The sequence below is a fragment of the Rhinoraja longicauda genome, chromosome 13, assembly GCF_053455715.1.
Source record: "Rhinoraja longicauda isolate Sanriku21f chromosome 13, sRhiLon1.1, whole genome shotgun sequence".
Taxonomy (NCBI): Eukaryota; Metazoa; Chordata; class Chondrichthyes; order Rajiformes; family Arhynchobatidae; genus Rhinoraja; species Rhinoraja longicauda.
Window position 1 is genome coordinate 13,889,813 of NC_135965.1, and position 17,792 is coordinate 13,907,604.

Consider the following 17,792-nt stretch of genomic DNA (forward strand, 5'->3'; position numbering starts at 1 on the left):
GATGTTGGGGGAGTCCAGAACCAGGCGTCACAGTTTAAGAATAAGGTGTCGGCCACTTAAGACTGAGATGAGGACAAACTTTTTCACCCAGAGAGTTGTGAATCTGTGGAATTCTCTGCCACAGAAGGCAGTGGAGGCCAATTCACTGGATCATTTCAAGAGTTAGATTTAGCTCTTAGGGCTAAAGGAATCAAGGGATATGGGAAAAAAAGCAGGAACGGGGTACTGATTTTAGATGATCAGCCATGATCATATTGAATGGCAGTGCTGGCTGGAAGGGCCAAATGGCCTACTCCTGCACCTATTTTTCTATGTTTCTTAGAGACGGGATGGGGTGGGCCAAATAAACGAGAATGTCTATGGTTAGGTGGAGATGATGGGAGCATGACTTAAAAGGTGGAAGTAACAACCTTGAGAGGATAACAAAGGTTTGTAAACCGGGAATGGTTAGTCAGTAGATTTAATGGGAGATTGATGAAAATGAAAGAGGAGAGAAGGAAAGAACAATGCTCGAACTGTAAATTGCAACATACTGCAGGAAGAAAAAACACGACTGAAGTTGGAAGTCTGAAATCAAAAAAGAGAAAAATCTGTAAATGCATGGAGGGAGGCACTGCCAGAAAACTGTCCAGGGGAGAATAAGAGGGTGCAACAAGAGGGTGTGGTCAAGCTGTGGTCCGATCCAACAGTGGCAGGCATCCTGTTCCCGGGAAAAATCAAGATACAGTTGGTTTTCCTTTCTCCCCTTTCAGAATTTCTAGCATTTAGGCTTCCAAAGACTCATGAGGCTTCCAAAGAGTCGATCAAAGAGGGCAAAGGTAAGGACAAAAAGATAAAGCCTGGCTGAGACAACAGTAATTGTTGTTTGAGGAAATTGATAGGTGGCTTTTCAGTCTGAAGAAGAGTCCCAACCAGAAACGTGGCCTATCCATGTTCTCCAGAGATGCTGCCTGACCAACTGGGTTACACCACCACGGTGCCTTTTTGCATAAACCAGCATCTGCAGTCTCTTATGCCTCCATAATTATTGTTGACCTTGTTTATTCATAACCCGACCATTGTTTGATAAGGTGTGAACACACCTTGTGGGTTGGTGAATGTATTTCAGGACTCAATATCAGCACACCAGTTTGATGTAGAACAAAAGCAGTTTTAAAAAGATGATCAGTTTCCTTGATCGCCTCTCAAAATGAGAGATGGAGATCAGATATTCTGATGCATTTCATAGGAGCTAACAAAGGCACTCACAAGAGAAAAGCCATCAGCAATGCTATCATTTCAAATAAGGGCAAATAGGTTTATTGTCAATAAGCAGTGTCTTGCCTTCTAAGGTCTCAAGGTCGGCTGCTGGAAGTGCCCCCACAGCACATAGATGGAAGGGCAAAGAGAGGGACATCGGTTTGCTGGATGAAGCTGGTGGCCCTGCAGCAGCCTGGGGCTCGCCTGGATCGAGCTTTGCTTGATAAGACCTGGAGCGTGGACTGGACTTTGAAAATTGTGCCAAAACCTAACTCCTCTTGTGAACTATTTCTGTACACTTTGCTAATCAGCGATTGTGCTTGGTTATAGCAATACTTTACTGAACTGTCTGCAAAAAAAATATCTCACTGTGCAATTGCACATATTACAATAAAGTAGCATTGACCATTGGAAACAATAACGTGGCACCTTTGAGTCTTTAGTGCATGTTACTCCATTTAAAAACACCAAACACATTTTTATCACACTTTTTTGACATACATTTTTCAGTGAATCTGGCGTGTTTAATGGGATGCAAGAAACTGATCCGATGGTAAATTTAGCAGATCATGGGAAACAAAAGTAGCGAGCTTCACCGCCTACTTTTCAGCTAGTTAAACATACAAACTAAAGGGCACGGAGGCGCAGTGGTAGAGTTGTCTGTCATCACCGGAGACCCGGGTTCGATCCTGACTACGGGTGCTGTCTGTACGGAGCTTGCACGTTTGCCCCGTGACCTGCGTGGGTTTTCTCCCACATTCCAAAGACGTACTGGTTTGTAGGTTAATTGGTTTGGTACAAGTGTAAATTTCCCCTAGTATGTGTAGGATAGTGTTAATGTGCGGGGATCGCTGGTCAGTGCAGATTCGGTGGGCCGAAGGGCCTGCTTCCGCACAGCATCTGTAAACTAAACTAAATTTACAAGCCGAATATAGACACAAAAAGCTGGAGTAACTCAGCGGGACAGGCAGCATCTCTGGAGAGAAGTAATGGATGATGTTTCGGGTCGAGACCCTTCTTCCACCAGACTCCACACCAACCACCTGCCTGACCCACAGTACAGTCCTTGGCACCAGTCACACATCCTGCTCACTCTTCTGATCGTCAGCTCACATTCTAATGAGCGACACAGATGCTGACCCGCTGGGATTTATGAACAATGGAATACTGGGTTATCAGAAATTTCCCAAAAGAATTGCAAAGACATTAGCTAAGTCATGATTTGAGAGAAGGCCAGCTTTCTTTCATACTTTGCCACACCCACACGCACCAGGTTGCAATCTATTTACAGAGAGCAGCTATTGAAGTGATGCAGCCCAACCCAGGAATATACAATGCAAATTTTTGCAGAAGCAATTGGTGAATATTGGCATGAACCAGAAAACATGCCTTGAAATAGCAAAGCATAACCGATGAAATGTTGGGGCTGGTGTTGTTCATGCATTAAGTCACTAGCCTTCAGAAAGTGGTCAGGTGATATGTATTCTGGAGCAGGTCCAGATGCCAATTCCATATCTCCCCACCCATTCATTACAAATGAATGAGGGCATCTGAATCACAGACTAATTTGGGGATCTTCCCTGCCCTGAAAAATAATCCATGGAACAATTACAATTCTCATTAGAAATGATCTTAAAATGTCTTCATGATCATAGTGTGATAGAGCAAGAGTCATAGAGTGATACAGTGTGCAAACAGGCCCTTTGGCCCAACATTCCCACACCGCCAACATGTCCCAGCTACACTATCTGCCACATTTTGTCCATATCCCTCCAAACCTGTCCTATCCACAGTAGAAGGATAAATTAGGACTGGTAAAACAATATAACGAGTTGGAGCAATTTATTTATTCTCAGGTAATGTCATGCAATAGTTACTTGTCTAGTATCCAGATGCTTCTTCACCTGATTTAGGGACGCAAGTTCAAATCCCAACAAGGCAGCTCATGAATCTAAATTCAGCAATAAAAGCTCATGATCTAAACAAGGGCTGTGGTAGTAATAAAACACAGAGCTATACAGCATAGAAACAGGCTTGTCAGGCCAGGTTGCCCATGCCGACGAAGGTGCCCCATCCACACGACTCCCACTTGCCCATGTTAGCCCCATATCCCTCCAAACCTTTCCTAACCATGTACCAGTCCAAATGTCTTTTAAATGTTGTTATAGTTTCTGCCTTAACTACCTCCTCTAGCTGCTCATTACATATACCTACCACCCTCTGGTGAGAAGGGAAAGATTTACTGGGAATCTGAGGGGTACTTTTTTCCCATACAGAGGGTGGTGGGTATATGGAATGAACTGCCGGAGAAGGTAGAAACTATAACAGCATTTAAAAGACCTTTGGACAGATAGAAATGGTTTTGAGGGATATGAGCCAAGCACAGGCAGATGAGACTAGTGTAAAAGGGGCATCTTGGTCGGCATGGGCTGGCTGGGCCGAAGGGCCTGTTTCCGATCTGTATGACTATGACTCAAATTTAAACCTGCAATTTCACAAGGCAATTTACATGGGATTTTATAATTCAATTTTTGATTTAAAATCCCACCTTTATACTTGTTGATGCTTGACTATTCATTGGATGCCACCAGCAGGAAACTGGTCCCAGGAGACTGCAAAGATAGCTGTGATGGGAAGAGATCTGCCAGAATGAATGACTTTGTTCCACTTTTGTCAGTTTCTATTGCATTGAACTGAGTCACAATACCATTTTCTGCCACCAGAGAGCTACACACACCCATTCAAGCTAAAATCTGAATGACACAAAGGGCTGAAGTAACTCAGCCGGTCGGGCAGCATCTCTGGGGAACGTGGATAGGTGATGTTTTGAGTAGGGACTCTTTGCTATCTAAACCACTGATTTACTCCAGGGCTTTGTTGTCCTTTTGCGTAAACCAGCATTTGCAGTTGCTTGTTTTTACACTGAAAAACTTAACGCCTTGCACACATTTTTAATTACACAATGGGATTGAACTGCAGAGTTAAATCACAAAATAAACATGACAGCAACCTACCATCACACCGTTTACTTTGCCACATGGAAGTGCAGGGAATAGAGGGATATGGACAGCACAGTGCACTCTTCTAATCTAATCTAAAGTAGATAATGATACCTCAGATTGTGCACTTTTCAATGTGTTTACACGTTGGCCCACAACCACAGAAATTCACATTCACATGCACAGACTCAAACAAGAAGCTGGTAGAAATTGGCAGCAAAAGTAATGGCGTTTTCAAGTTTGGTTTGAGTGCAGGAAGCAGTACCAGTACAGTCATCCATTTACTGGAAGTTTTGATATCTTTACTATTACAAAATCCAGCCCAAGATTTTGTTTTCAATCCATCAGATTTATTTCGAAAAAAGGAAATGGCATTCGCATTTCTCAACCAGATTCATTTCAAAGAAACTGACTAAACTTAGTGTTAAATATAAAAGGCATCAATCTCACAACACAAAAGGAAATCCAACACTCGGCTTGCGAACTTATCCGTAGCATAACTGCTTGGCAATATAAGGCGCTAAAAATTTCTGTTCACTCTCCATGACCCTTAATTTCACCAATGGTTTCCCTCCAAATATTTCTACGTTTCACCTTCCCTTCTTCCTTAGTCATCCAATAAATTAAAGTACAAAGCTTCAAGTTTGATATTAGAAAAAGATGTAGCTATTGAAAAACTGTTTGGGGAGCTGTGGTTTATCAGAGAGGTTAGTTCTGGGGGCGGGGGGTAAAAGTAGCAAGATGTAGTATGAAGTAACCGTAAAAAGACATCCAAAGTGGTGAGTGTAATGGCTGCCAACAGCAGAGTGTGAACATAAGGATGCACACACAATTAACTGAAAGGTACTGCATGGGAAAAGACCGAGGCCACTGCATCCATGTCGATCATTGTTCACCCGTTCACATCAGTTCTATGTAACCCCATATTTGCTTCCATGGCCAATTGACCTACAAACCCACATGCCTTTGAAATGTGGGATGAAACTGGAGCACTTGGAGGAAACCTACGCGGCCACAGGGAGAACATACAAACCCCCCACAGACAGCACCCAAGGTCAGGTTGAAAACCTGGTCTCTGGCGCTGCAAGGGAGCAGCTCTGCCAGCTGTGCCACTGTGCTCTCCGCAACATCGGGAGAGGCTGGGCAGACGGTTGGAAGAAATTGGAGATTAGTCTCCAAAAAATTCACAACTGCATTTCTAGATTATCCTGCATACAGCACGAAAAATGCTTTGTCATCTCATGATAATGCCACAATCATTTTATCTTCCTGGTAGTTGGCAAAGTCTGAAAATATTATTTGCTGCCTGTTAGAAGTTACATTGAAAGTTGCCCCTATATCTGCAGAACAGTTGTTATATTATAACCACTTTGTCACTCATTCATTCATTCATTCATTCATTCAGATAACTTGGTATGAATTATATTAAGTTACTCACTTTCCTGCACATTCAAGATTATGTTAATATTGCTGGGAGAAAAAAAGCTGTGTGAACAATGAGTATTGAAGGTGCTTGGGGCCTTTTTGTACCCTCCGTTTAGAGATACAGCATGGAAACAGGCCCTTCGGTCCACCGAGTCCACACCAACCAGCAATCCCCATACATTAACACTATCTACACACAAGGGCCAATTTTCACTTATACCAAGCCAATTTACCTTCATACCTGTACATCTTTAGAGTATGGGAGGAAACTGAAGATCTCGGAGGTAACCCACGCGGTCACGGGGAGAACTTACAAACTCCGTACAGACAGCACCCAGATCGAACCCGGGTTTCCGGCGCTGCAAGACAGCAACTCTACCGCTGCGACACCGTGCCGCCCAAGTTGTTAACTAGTTAACAAGTTGCCAGTTCTTGGGGGGGGCTTTAACAGTCAGAGCACTGGGAGAACTAGCACATATCAAATATGCAGAAGGGTCTGAACCTGAGATGTCACCCATTCCTTTTCTCCAGAGATGCTGCTTGTCCCAGCATTTTGCTGAGTTGCCCCAGCATTTTGTGTCTATCTTCCGTTTAGCATCTGCAGTTCCTTCCTACTCAAATATGCAGTATCCGCCTTGCACATTACAAAGACAAGGATTTGTAAAGTGTGGTGTGTAGAATGAATATAATACTTCTTAGCTTTTGAAAAAAAGTAGCCCTTCCACTTGGCCTTAGAAAGCAAGTAGCTCCATCCAAGTGTGACCTAGCATCGACTGCATTGAAGACCCTTGGACTACCTTTATTCAGACTTAACCTTGCATTAAACGATATTCCCTTTACTGTGTTTCTGTACACTGTGGATGGCTTAATTGTAATCATGTATAGTCTTTTCACTGACTGGATAGCATGCGACAAAAAAGCTTTTCTCTGTACCTCAGTACACGTGACAATAAACTAAACTAACTCAAAATTCCACGGTGGACAATGCAATAACCAAGGACTTTGAAAGAATGCAAACTATCCAACTACTAATCGGATTGCACTTTGGTCAGATTGATCATCACCTACAGAAGGGATGTAGTAACAACAGTGACAATTTCTGATGGAATAACAAACTTATTACTGCCTTCATTAGATAAATAACTAAATGCAATATTTGAAAAGTATAGAGGGATCTTGGAGTTCAAGTTCATAGCTCCCCGACAGTAGCAACACAAGCAGATAGAGTGGCAAAGGCAGCATACGGTCGTTTGTCTTCATTGGATGGGACATTGAGTTTGAGAGTCAGGAGGTCACGTTGCAGCTTTTGAAGACTCTGTTTATGCTGCATTTGAAGCGTTGCTTGTCGTTCTGGTCGCCACATTACAGGAAGGATGTGAGGGCTTTGGACAGTTCATCAAAATGCTGCCTGGATTAGAGGATATTACCAATAAGGAGGGGTTGGACAAACTTGGATTGTTTTCTTTGGAACATTGGAGCCCAAAGAGAGATCTGATATAGAAGTATATAAAACTATTTCAAGCATAGACAGTCAGAATATTTTTTCAAGGGTAAAAATGTCAAAGACTAGCGAGCTTAGCTTTAAGGTGACAACAACAAAATTTAAAAGGAGATATGTGGGGCAAGTTTTTTTTTAAAAGGAAGAATGGGGGTTGCCTGGAATGAACTATGATATGTGGTGGAGGCGGATATGACAATAGGTGCAGGAGTAGGCCATTCGGCCCCTCGAGCCAGCACCGCCATTCAATGTGATCATGGCTGATCATTCTCAATCAGTACCCCGTTCCTGCCTTCTCCCCATACCCCCTGACTCTGCTATTCTTAAGAGCTCTATCTAGCTCTCTCTTGAATGTATTCAGAGAATTGGCCTCCACTGCCCTCTGAGGTAGAGAATTCCACAGATTCACAACTCTGACTAAAAAAGTTTTTCCTCATCTCTGTTCCAAATGGCCTACCCCTTATTCTTAAACTGTGGCCCTTGGTTCTGGACTCCCCCAACATTGGGAACATGTTTCCTGCCTCTAACGTGTCCAACCCCTTAATAATCTTATACGTTTCGATAAGATCCCCTCTCATCCTTCTAAATGACAGTGACATTTAAAAGGCTTTTAGATAGGCACATGGATATGCAAGGAATGGAGGGATACGGCTCACCTGCAGATTATTTAAACTGAAATCATGTCCGGTGTGGATAATGAAGGGCTTGTTCATGTACCGTTTCTATATTGTTCTATGAAAGGCTATCAGTTTTAGACAAAGCAGAAGTACAAAGCAGTGGTAAGACTTACATCTGGAATTGGGTGTGCGGTTCTGGTCTCCCTACACAAGAATCTACTTGCCTTTGAGGGTGGGCAATGAAGATTCATTAGATGGATTCCAAGGATGCAGGGCTTGTAGAGGAGAGATTAGGCAGAATATCCCTGCACACTCATTTTTGGAACAATGAAAAACTCTCTTGGATTAGGTGCCAAGCGCTCGGGACATGTCTTAGAATAAAAGATCAACAAAGTAGGACTGAGATAAGAATAAATCTCTTCACTAGAAAAGCAGCTTTTGAATTCCCTCCACGAAGACAGTGGTGTCACAAGACAATCTGAGGATTTCTTGGTATTACGGGAAAAGGTACATGCAGAAAAGTGGTGGAGGTAAAATAATTGGTCACAATGATATAGAACAGCAGAGCTGGAATGTGCTCCAACTTGTGACTAGGAAGCACCCATACAACGTCCATTCAAACTGTTAAAGTGCATTGGGATAACCCAAAGAGTTGATAGAAATCAAAACTCTTTATATTAATACTCAATCATGATGTCTGGTTTTGTCTCTATTTTGAAAGTATTATGCACTGTACATTTTGATGCTTTGCCATGGATTTTTCTGTTTTAAAGGTCACTTGCATCAAGGTACATTCCCAATCTAATATAGGGTATTTGGTTTGAAAAAAATAAAAAAATAAAAAAAATTTTAAAAAAATAATGAAAAGATTATCTCAACTGAAATCAACCTCCACAAGTCACCATTTCTTACCAGTTTTATATTTTGGAGAACCCAGGCTAAACGTAGGGACACGTGCTGTGTGGAGAACTGGATCACGCTCGCAGCCAAGAAGCGCTTCCGTCGGGAGAGAAAATGGAGCAGGGCGCTGGATCTATGAACTAACTGCAAGAAAGAAAAGAAAAAGAATTATTCAATTATTCTGCAACAGTACCCAATGCAGACTCAAGGCCACATGTCTTAATGAATTTCATGCACTATTGTTTCAGGCCAGAGCTCCAATTAAATCTTTGGGTCTGATGCATTGTTTGTGAGGTAATTATGATAACCGTTTTCTTGGTGGAGTTTTGCTGATCCTGCCTTGTACAAACAGCTGTGGAGGACAAGTCATTGGGTATTTTTTAAGCTGGAGATTGGCAGATTCTTGATCAATAAGGAAATCAAAAGTTATGGGGAGGGGAATTGGGTTGAGAGGGAACGATACATCAACCATGATTAAAAGGCGGAGTCAACTTAATGGCCTAATTCGACCGCTCTGGCTAGTGGATTTATGAACTTATTTACCTTGCCCAGTCCCATCCGAAAACATTTCACATCCTGGAGGGATTGTCGTAACAGTAATCAAGTTGAACAAGACGCCACCAGCAGTGGCTCCTCGCCAACAGTCTGTCTGTCCTTTTTGTGGTGTTATTTTTGGTACGTGTTAAAAATATGTGTGGATTGGAAAGATTTAGACGGCTTAGGCTAAATGCAGGCAAATGGGACGAGCCCTGCCAACTAGGTCGGCCTGGACAAGGTGGGCCGAAGTCTGCTGCCATGCTGTGTAACTCTATGACTCCAAGCTGGAAGAGCTCAGTGCGTTATGCAACATCTGTGGAGGCAAAGGGATGGCCGAAGTTTCAAATCTACACTTGTGCACTACAATTCCTTGGTTTTGATGTTGGATGGTGAACAATGTGTGAGCATTGGCCAAGCCCAATTGAGTTGTAATGTTTCTACATAATGAAACAGCCTGTCTACATTCTTGCTGCAACTTACTTGAGGAATTACGACAAGGCCGATTAGCTAATGCTGTAAAAATTATGGACCACAGGCGAAAGATAAACAACTTAAAGACTTTGCATCTTGTTTCCCCCCCAAAGATCTTAGTAATTTTAAGAGTTGTGCAAAGCTCTAAGATTATTTCAACTCATCCGCTTCAAAATTACATCCTGTGACCGGCTGCAAAGTTGACATTACCCAAAGCAAGTTTCAACATATGACATGTGTTTTTTCTAATGTCTTTAATTATAGCTGGCAAAATAAGCCGACTCGGCCTGCAAACCCCACAAAGAATAATTTGACCACATTACCCAAAGTAGCAAGGAGCTGTTCCATGATCTGACAAGGTTCACTGCTCGAAGATCTTGCCAGCAGATGAAGTTATGAAATGGTTTTCCTGTCTTCCTGCAACACAGATACAAAACACAAGAGTTGTAAAGGGAACACAATTCCAATAACTCCTCTGAAAACTTAAAGGCAAACATATTACAAATAGCCAAGATGGATATGATACAAAGGCATAAAAAGTAGATACATGTTGCAAAATAAATTGTAAATAATTTTAAGAAATCCATTCATCATGAAAACAACACCCCCATTATCATTGACATACTTCACAATCAGCAGAGGTCCGACCACTGATCTCTGCAAGACACCCACTGGTCACACATCTCCAGTCTGAATAACAACCCTCCACTACTATCTTCTGTTGCCTTTGGCCAAGTCAATTTAGAACCCAATCCACCATGTTTCTGAGGATCCCAGGAACATGGACCTGCATTCTCACCTGCTGGGCTTGAAACTATTCCCACATCACAGATATGAGCTTACCCCAAAACAGCTGATTCCACTCTATCCGCCCCAGTCCCTGTTCAATCTGCCCACTCACCCAACCTATCCAAGTCACACTGCAGCCTCATAGCATCCTCCTCGCAGCTCACACTGTCATCCGCAAACTTGGAGATGTTACATTTAATTCCCTCATCTAAATCGTTAATATGTATTGTAAATAATTGGGGTCCCAGCACTCAGCCTTTTGGCACCCCCCTAGTCACTGCCTGTCATTCTGGAAATTTCTACTCTTTGCTTCCTGTCTGCCAACCAGTTCTCTATCCATGTCAATACCATGTGCTGTAATTTTGCACACTAATCTCTTGTGTGGGACCTTGTCAAAGGCTTTTGGAAAGTCCAGACACACCACATCCACTGGCTCTCCCTTATCCATTCTACTTGTTCACAAAATGCTGGAGTAACACAGCAGGTCAGGCAGCATCTCGGGAGAGAAGGAATGGGCGAAGTTTCGGGTCGAGACCCTTCTTCGGACTCATCCTCAAAAAATTCCAGAAGATTAGTCAAGCATGACCTCCCCTTCATAAATCCATGCTGACTTTGACCGATCCTGTCACTGCTTTCCAAATGCGCTGCTATTACATCTTTAATAATCGACTCAAGTATCTTGAACAGCACCTCATATTTCTCCTGGGCAGCTTGCAGCCCAGTGGTATGAACATCGACTTCTCCAACTTTAGATAGTTCCTCTGTCCCTCTCTTCCCCTCCCCTTCCCAGATCTCCCTCTATCTTCCTGTCTCCACCTATATCCTTCCTTTGTCCCGCCCCCCTGACATCAGTCTGAAGAAGGGACTCGACCCGAAACGTCGCCCATTCCTTCTCTCCCAAGATGTTGCCTGACCTGCTGAGTTACTCCAGCATTTTGTGAATAAATACCTTCGACTCAAGTATCTTCCTCACTACCGATGTCAGACTAACTGGTCTATAATTCACCATTTTCTCTCATTCTGATGATGAGTCCTTGATCCGAAAATTGAACTCTGCTTCTTTCTTCACAGTTGCTGTTTGACCTGTTGAGTATTTCTAGCATTTACTTTTGTTTTTGTATTTCTCGCATCTACAATTTTTGCTTTTAGTTTAGGAAGTATTTAATGGATTTGAGGGAACTCGCATGCCCAGGTCCACTGGGGACCCATTAAAAACTATGGAGAGAAATTACGGTTTGCAGAGGACAACGTTAAGGCTTCACACGATCGTCTGCAATTTCTGGTGTGCAATCGCCCTGGGTTTGGCATCCAGTATTATACCACAGAATGATTCCACTTTTGCAGTGAGCAGATGTTAGCACAGAGAGCCCAAGGACAACCTTCTATTCAGGGTCAAGGTGTGGAGGCTTTGACAAAGAAACAACAACATTTGTTACAAAGAAAGTTAATATTTGCCAGAGTAAACCCACATCTGGTAATACTGAGGATAGAGACTGGGGAGGAAACCTTGGTGCAACACACACCACTCCTTATACAAACTATCTCAGCAAGAACCTCTGCAGCAAATATATATCCCATTCTAAGGAACAAAAAGAGTAATTGTTCGCCTGAAAAATAGTTTTAATCAAAACTCCAACAAAAAACACTTTGCTTATGATAATATTCTGGCCTTTAAAAAGATGTCATCAATAACGTTATACTTTTATGAAGGTAGTTTTTCCCTCACAAACTACATCCCATGGCAGAACCATCTGTTCAGGTGTAAACTGCCAAAATTGGAATCGACTTGGTGACTGCTTTTGACTGAAGTCCTGCAAACTAAACGCGCATCCATATCTTACCTTCTACAGGACTTTCTAGTATAGTTTTAATTCTGACTGGCATTCAGACAAGGAATGTTAACAACTAGCTCATATTCCAAATGCAGGTGTGGTATAAATGCATATTTCAACTGCATTATAAATGTGCAGGCAGAAAAAAGTAACCAAAATGTTGTGCATTTCTAACAGTAACATTTAAGCACAATCTTCATATCTTTCATTAAAAACAATGAAACATTAAACAAGGAGATACCCAGGTCTGCATGTTGCTTCAACTTAGCACATGTTTGAAGTTAGGCAGATAACCTATACAGACGGTCATGTGTATTGCTGTAGGATAACTGTTTTTTTCAGAAGAACAAGCCCTTTAAAAAAAATCAGCTACATGTCTGGTGACCTGTTTAACGAAGTACTACAAGTTGCATGGCTCAATTTGAAGTTAAGCTGTGTCATAGCTGACATTCCCTCATAACCATTACCTCCGGAACACATATAAACTGGGTTCTCCCTTATGCTAATCTGCTTATGCTGTAGTCACTGCATGTCAAAATGAATTTGCAAAGGGAAGTAAATATAGATACTTTGATTCCAAGAGAAGGAAATGCAAAAATGCCATGTGCTTTTAACCTTCAATGGCATCTTCGATTGGTAAAACTAGGCAGTAAAACCTTTACAAAGCTGTAACAAACTAAAACCAAAGCATAAAGACATGTGACAAAGCCGGCATGCATTACTTTCGCTGAAGAAGAACATGGAATATTTAAATTGCAAAAAGGAAACAGAATTCACTCAGAGAAACCATTTCTTCCAGCAATGGAGTCAAGAACATGAGGCACAAGTTTAAACTTAATAAAAGGCCGTTAAGAAAATAAGTATTTCTTCATACGAAAGATGACAGAAATCGGAGACTCTCTTCCGAAATCTGAGAACATCAGAAAAGATGACGCCCTAATCAGGCGACTGTCTGCGTGCTGGTCCCAGAAGTGCATCTGCAACATTCATCAGTGTAAGAAAATAACTGCAGATGCTGGTACAAATCGAAGGTATTTATTCAGTCTGAAGAAGGGTCTCGACCCGAAACGTCACCCATTCCTTCTCTCCTGAGATGCTGCCTGACCTGCTGAGTTACTCCAGCATTTTGTGAATAAATGCAACATTCATTACATCCCTCCACTCTTATCTGTACACGGCTCGATTGTAATCATGCATAGTCATTCCGCTGACTGGAAAGCACGTAACAAAAAGCTTTTCACCTCGATACACGTGACAATACAATAAACTAACCTTCCCACAAAAAATGGGGATATTTAGATATGTAGTTTCCAAAGTAAAGATCAAAAATGGAGGCAGGTTCAGATTCATGGACAAACCAAATAACAAAACATGTTCACTATTGGCCTGCCCCTGCACCAATGGTTAAATTATGAAGGCCTTGTTGACATGCAAAGCAGAAAACAGCTTCTGAGTCACAACATACATGGATATTACGACACCAGGCATTGCATCTGCTGCTGGAAGGATCATGTTGTTCTTCCACAGCTCCCCACCTATTCCCAATGGCTGCAACGTAACCATAAGTGCACCACAGGGTCGTTATTGGATAAATAAATCCAATGTATCCTACTGACTATCAGCAACCTTCAAATCAGCACCACTGTAAACGACATTTTTCTAAATGTTATATTCACTCAAATTCAAATCACATTAAGATTAAAAATCTATTTTGATTCTTCCAGCAGTTTTACAATTCAATTCTTTTGCAATCAGCTTCTTTCTACAACATACATCTCACATTTTAATTCCTCCCAGATGTTCTATGTAAACCTTGTAACATTGAAGTCTGAAAACTTTATTGTTTTAATATTTCTTGAAACATTATGAAGGAAAGTAATCACTGTTCTTAAAGCACTCCACAAATCATTTTCGGGGTTCGAAAAAAATACTCTTTGGTAAAATGCCAGAAAACTGCCTAGAAAAATGAAGAAAAAAAAACTGTGGCTCAAATAACTTTTCTTCCCTTCATTCGACAACTAATACAATAGTTCAGCCAACTAAATTCCCTAACACAACAACTGCAGGTCTGAAATGCGATCCTCGATTTTCCAGATTGTCAGTGGACACATTATTCTCTTCACTTACTTGTCCCAAGTAACAAAGGTTGCTCTCTGCGTTGAAATGCCCAGAGCTGCTATCTGCTTCATATGCAGGTTTGAAGCTAGAAACGCAAAAGGTAAGAGTCAGTATTACAAGCTGAAATGCGATTGACATTTTGACATTTAAAAAAAAGCTGGTAGAAGCCAGCAAATCAGACAACATCTGTGGAGGGATGGACACAAAGTGCTGGAGTATCTCAACGAGTCAGGCAGCATCCCTGGAGAACATGCATAGGTGACGCTTCAGGTCAGGACCCTTCTTCAGACTGTCCATTTCTCTCCCTTCTGTAGAGGGAAATGGACAGCAACGTTACTCCATTTGGTCTCCTTTTCTTTGCTGTGGATTCCAGCATCATGGACCAGGATGCCAATCTAAGCTAGTCCTATTTGCCCAAGTTTGTCCCAAATCCCTTTCAATCTTTCCCATTCATATATCTGTTTAAATAGAGTCATAGAGTCCTACAGCACAGAAAGAGGCCCTTCGGCCCATCGGGTCCGCGCCGCCCGTTACCAAACGCAGTCTAATTTTAATCCCATTTTCCCGCATTTGGACCGTAGCCCTGAATGTTGTAGCATTTCAAGTGCCCATCCAAATGCCTCTTAAACGTTGTGAGTGTTCCCGCCTCCACCATCACCCCAGGCAGTGAGTTCCAGACTCCAACCACCCTCTGGGTGAAAAAGTTATTTCTCACATCCCCCCGAAACCTCCCTCCCCTTACCCTGTATCTATGTCCCCTCGTTGTTGAACCTTCCACCAGTGGAAGAAGTTCCCCGCCATCTACCTTATCTATGCCCCTCATGATCTTGTACACCTCGATCATGTCCCCTCTCAGCCTTCTCTGCTCCAGGCAAAACAACCCCAGTCTGCTCAGTCTCTCCTCATAGCCGAGGCCCTTCATCCCTGGCAGCATCCTGGTGAATCTCCTCTGCACCCTCTCCAAATGATTTGTAATTAATGTTATCGGGCCTGCCTTAACTACTACATCTGGCAGCTCGTTCTGTGTGGAAAAGGTTGCCCCTCAGGTTCCCAATAAATCCTTCCCGCTCACCTTAAACCAATGCCCTCTATTTCTTGATTCCTCTACCCATGATCACCCCTCAACCTTCTGTGCTCCTAGCCTGCCCAACCTCTCCCTATCCAAATTAAATTATTTTAGCCATTCCTTGGACCATTTGCCCTGATGATCAAGAACACACTGTGATCCTTGATAACCGTCCTTAGTGTCCCCGATACCACCAATTCTACTGTCACCAGAAAACGTACTAATTGTGCTTTGCACATTTTCATCCAAACCATTGATTCAAATGACAAACGCAATGGCCCCACTACCAAACCAAAGCATACCACTAGCCACAAACAGCAATGGCCCCACTAACCAAACCATCCTTTCACGGCCACTCCCTGCTTCCTCCAAATGGACCTGTCCTTTAATCTCACATGTTTAGGAAAGAACTGCAGATGCTGGTTTAAATCGAAGATAGACACAAAATGCTGAAGTAACTCAGCAGGTCAGGCAGCATCTCTGGAGAGAAGGAATGGGTGACGTTTCGGATCGAGACCCTTCTTCAATCTGAAGAATCTTTAATATTACAAAAAGATCAAGGAGGTTTGAAGAAGGGTCTCGACCCGAAACGTCACCCATTCCTTCTCTCCAGAGATGCTGCCTGACCCGCTGAGTTACTTACTCCAGCATTTTGTGCCTACTTTAAATCTCACATAAACGAAAAGGAAATGATTACATTACATGATTGAAAGGAAATGATTACAGGAAATAATTGTGAAAGTTTTTAGTTTTGGAGTCACTACAACTGTAGCATTATAGCTCAATACAGTGCTTGTTTTGTAGACAAAAAGGTGCTGGTACGCATATCATTCTTTGCTGATGGTGTGAATAGTTGATCGTTGTTCTACAGGCAGCTTAAGCCGTTTAAAGGGCTGATCAACTAATTTAATTACCAAATCTTTTTTAAACCTCGTTGATCTTTTTGCAATATTAAAGATTTAAAAATCTAGTTTTTAAACTTTTGAGAGGTGCTGGACCAGAGTTCTGGTGTGTCTCATCACAAAATAAGCAATGGCTCTATATATTCTGTAGGGTCCAATGGTTATAACCTCTGCTGTTCCAGTTGCATGGTAGTGTAAAATTGCACAGCACTTGCACAATAAATGTACTGCAAATTTGTCCAAAAGTTTCAGGCTTTGCACAATTATTATTAGCTTTACAAAAGGAAGCTCTGAAAATGCTTTCAGCTTAACCAAATGTACAGCTCTTAATTCAGAACACGCAGTTAAAGTTGCACATAATGGTTTTCAGTATGATCTCACGAGAGTGTTGAACACAGAATCATATCCAAGGCTCCTTTGCACAGTGAGCTGCTGGCCTGGCCCAAGCTAAAGGAATAATAGCCAAACACAGCTGGCAGAATGAAAAGAAGCTTCTTCCAAGCCAGTGTGAATTTAGTTTTGAGAATCAATGTTGCATACTTATTTGGCATGACATGAATTTTACCACTGTGCTTGATGAATTTAACTTCAAGAAGTAAAAGTGACTGGAGTAACAGATCAATGTTAGATATGGTGGTCATGAATCTACTGGACTATTGTAAAACCCATCCAATCACTAGTATACTTCAGGGGAGGAAATTCCCGGCGTGGACTGGCCCTATCCCCGAATTCTATATCCGTTACATTGATGACTGCATCGGTGCTACCTCCTGCACCCATGCTGAACTCAAGGACTTCAACTTCACCACCAATTTCCACCCTGCACTCAAATTTACTTGGACCATCTCCGACACCCCCCCGCCCCTTTCTTGATCTCAACAGTCTCCATCACACAAAATGGACTATCGACGGACATCTATTTCCCCCCCCCCCCCGCAACCCACAACTATCTCGACTACACTTCTTCCCACCCTGCTTCCTGCAAAGACTCTAACCCCTACTCCCAATTCCTCCGTTTACACCGCATCTGCGCCCAAGAGGAGGTGTTCCATACCAGGACATCCGAGGTGTCCTCATCCTTTTGGGAATGGGGGGTCCCCTCCCCCATCATAGTTGAGGCCCTCACTCGCGTCTCCTCGGTACCCCGCAGCTCCGCCCTTGCTCCACCCCCCCTTGTCCTTACCTTTCACCCCTTGTTGAAAGACTATAGCGGCTAGGCTTGTATACACTGGAATTTAGAAGGACGAGAGGGTATCTTATCGAAACGTATAACATTATTAAGGGGTTGGACATGTTAGAGGCAGGAAACATGTTCCCAATGTTGGGGGAGTCCAGAACCAGGGGCCACAGTTTAAGAATAAGGGGTAGGCCATTTAGAACGGAGCTGAGGAAAAACTTT

The 17,792-nt window shown here is 42.5% G+C and overlaps 1 protein-coding gene across 1 annotated transcript in view; it reads right to left on the minus strand.

Moving 5' to 3' along the window:
* Positions 1 to 17,792, minus strand: part of gk5 (glycerol kinase 5) — a 56,588-nt gene that overhangs the window by 21,370 nt on the left and 17,426 nt on the right. The window contains exons 3-5 of the mRNA XM_078410411.1: positions 14,435 to 14,510; positions 10,010 to 10,103; positions 8,691 to 8,822 (exon numbers count right to left, since the gene is read on the minus strand). Of these exons, the coding sequence (XP_078266537.1) occupies positions 8,691 to 8,822; positions 10,010 to 10,103; positions 14,435 to 14,510 (302 nt within the window). The remainder of the gene's footprint in view (positions 1 to 8,690; positions 8,823 to 10,009; positions 10,104 to 14,434; positions 14,511 to 17,792) is intronic.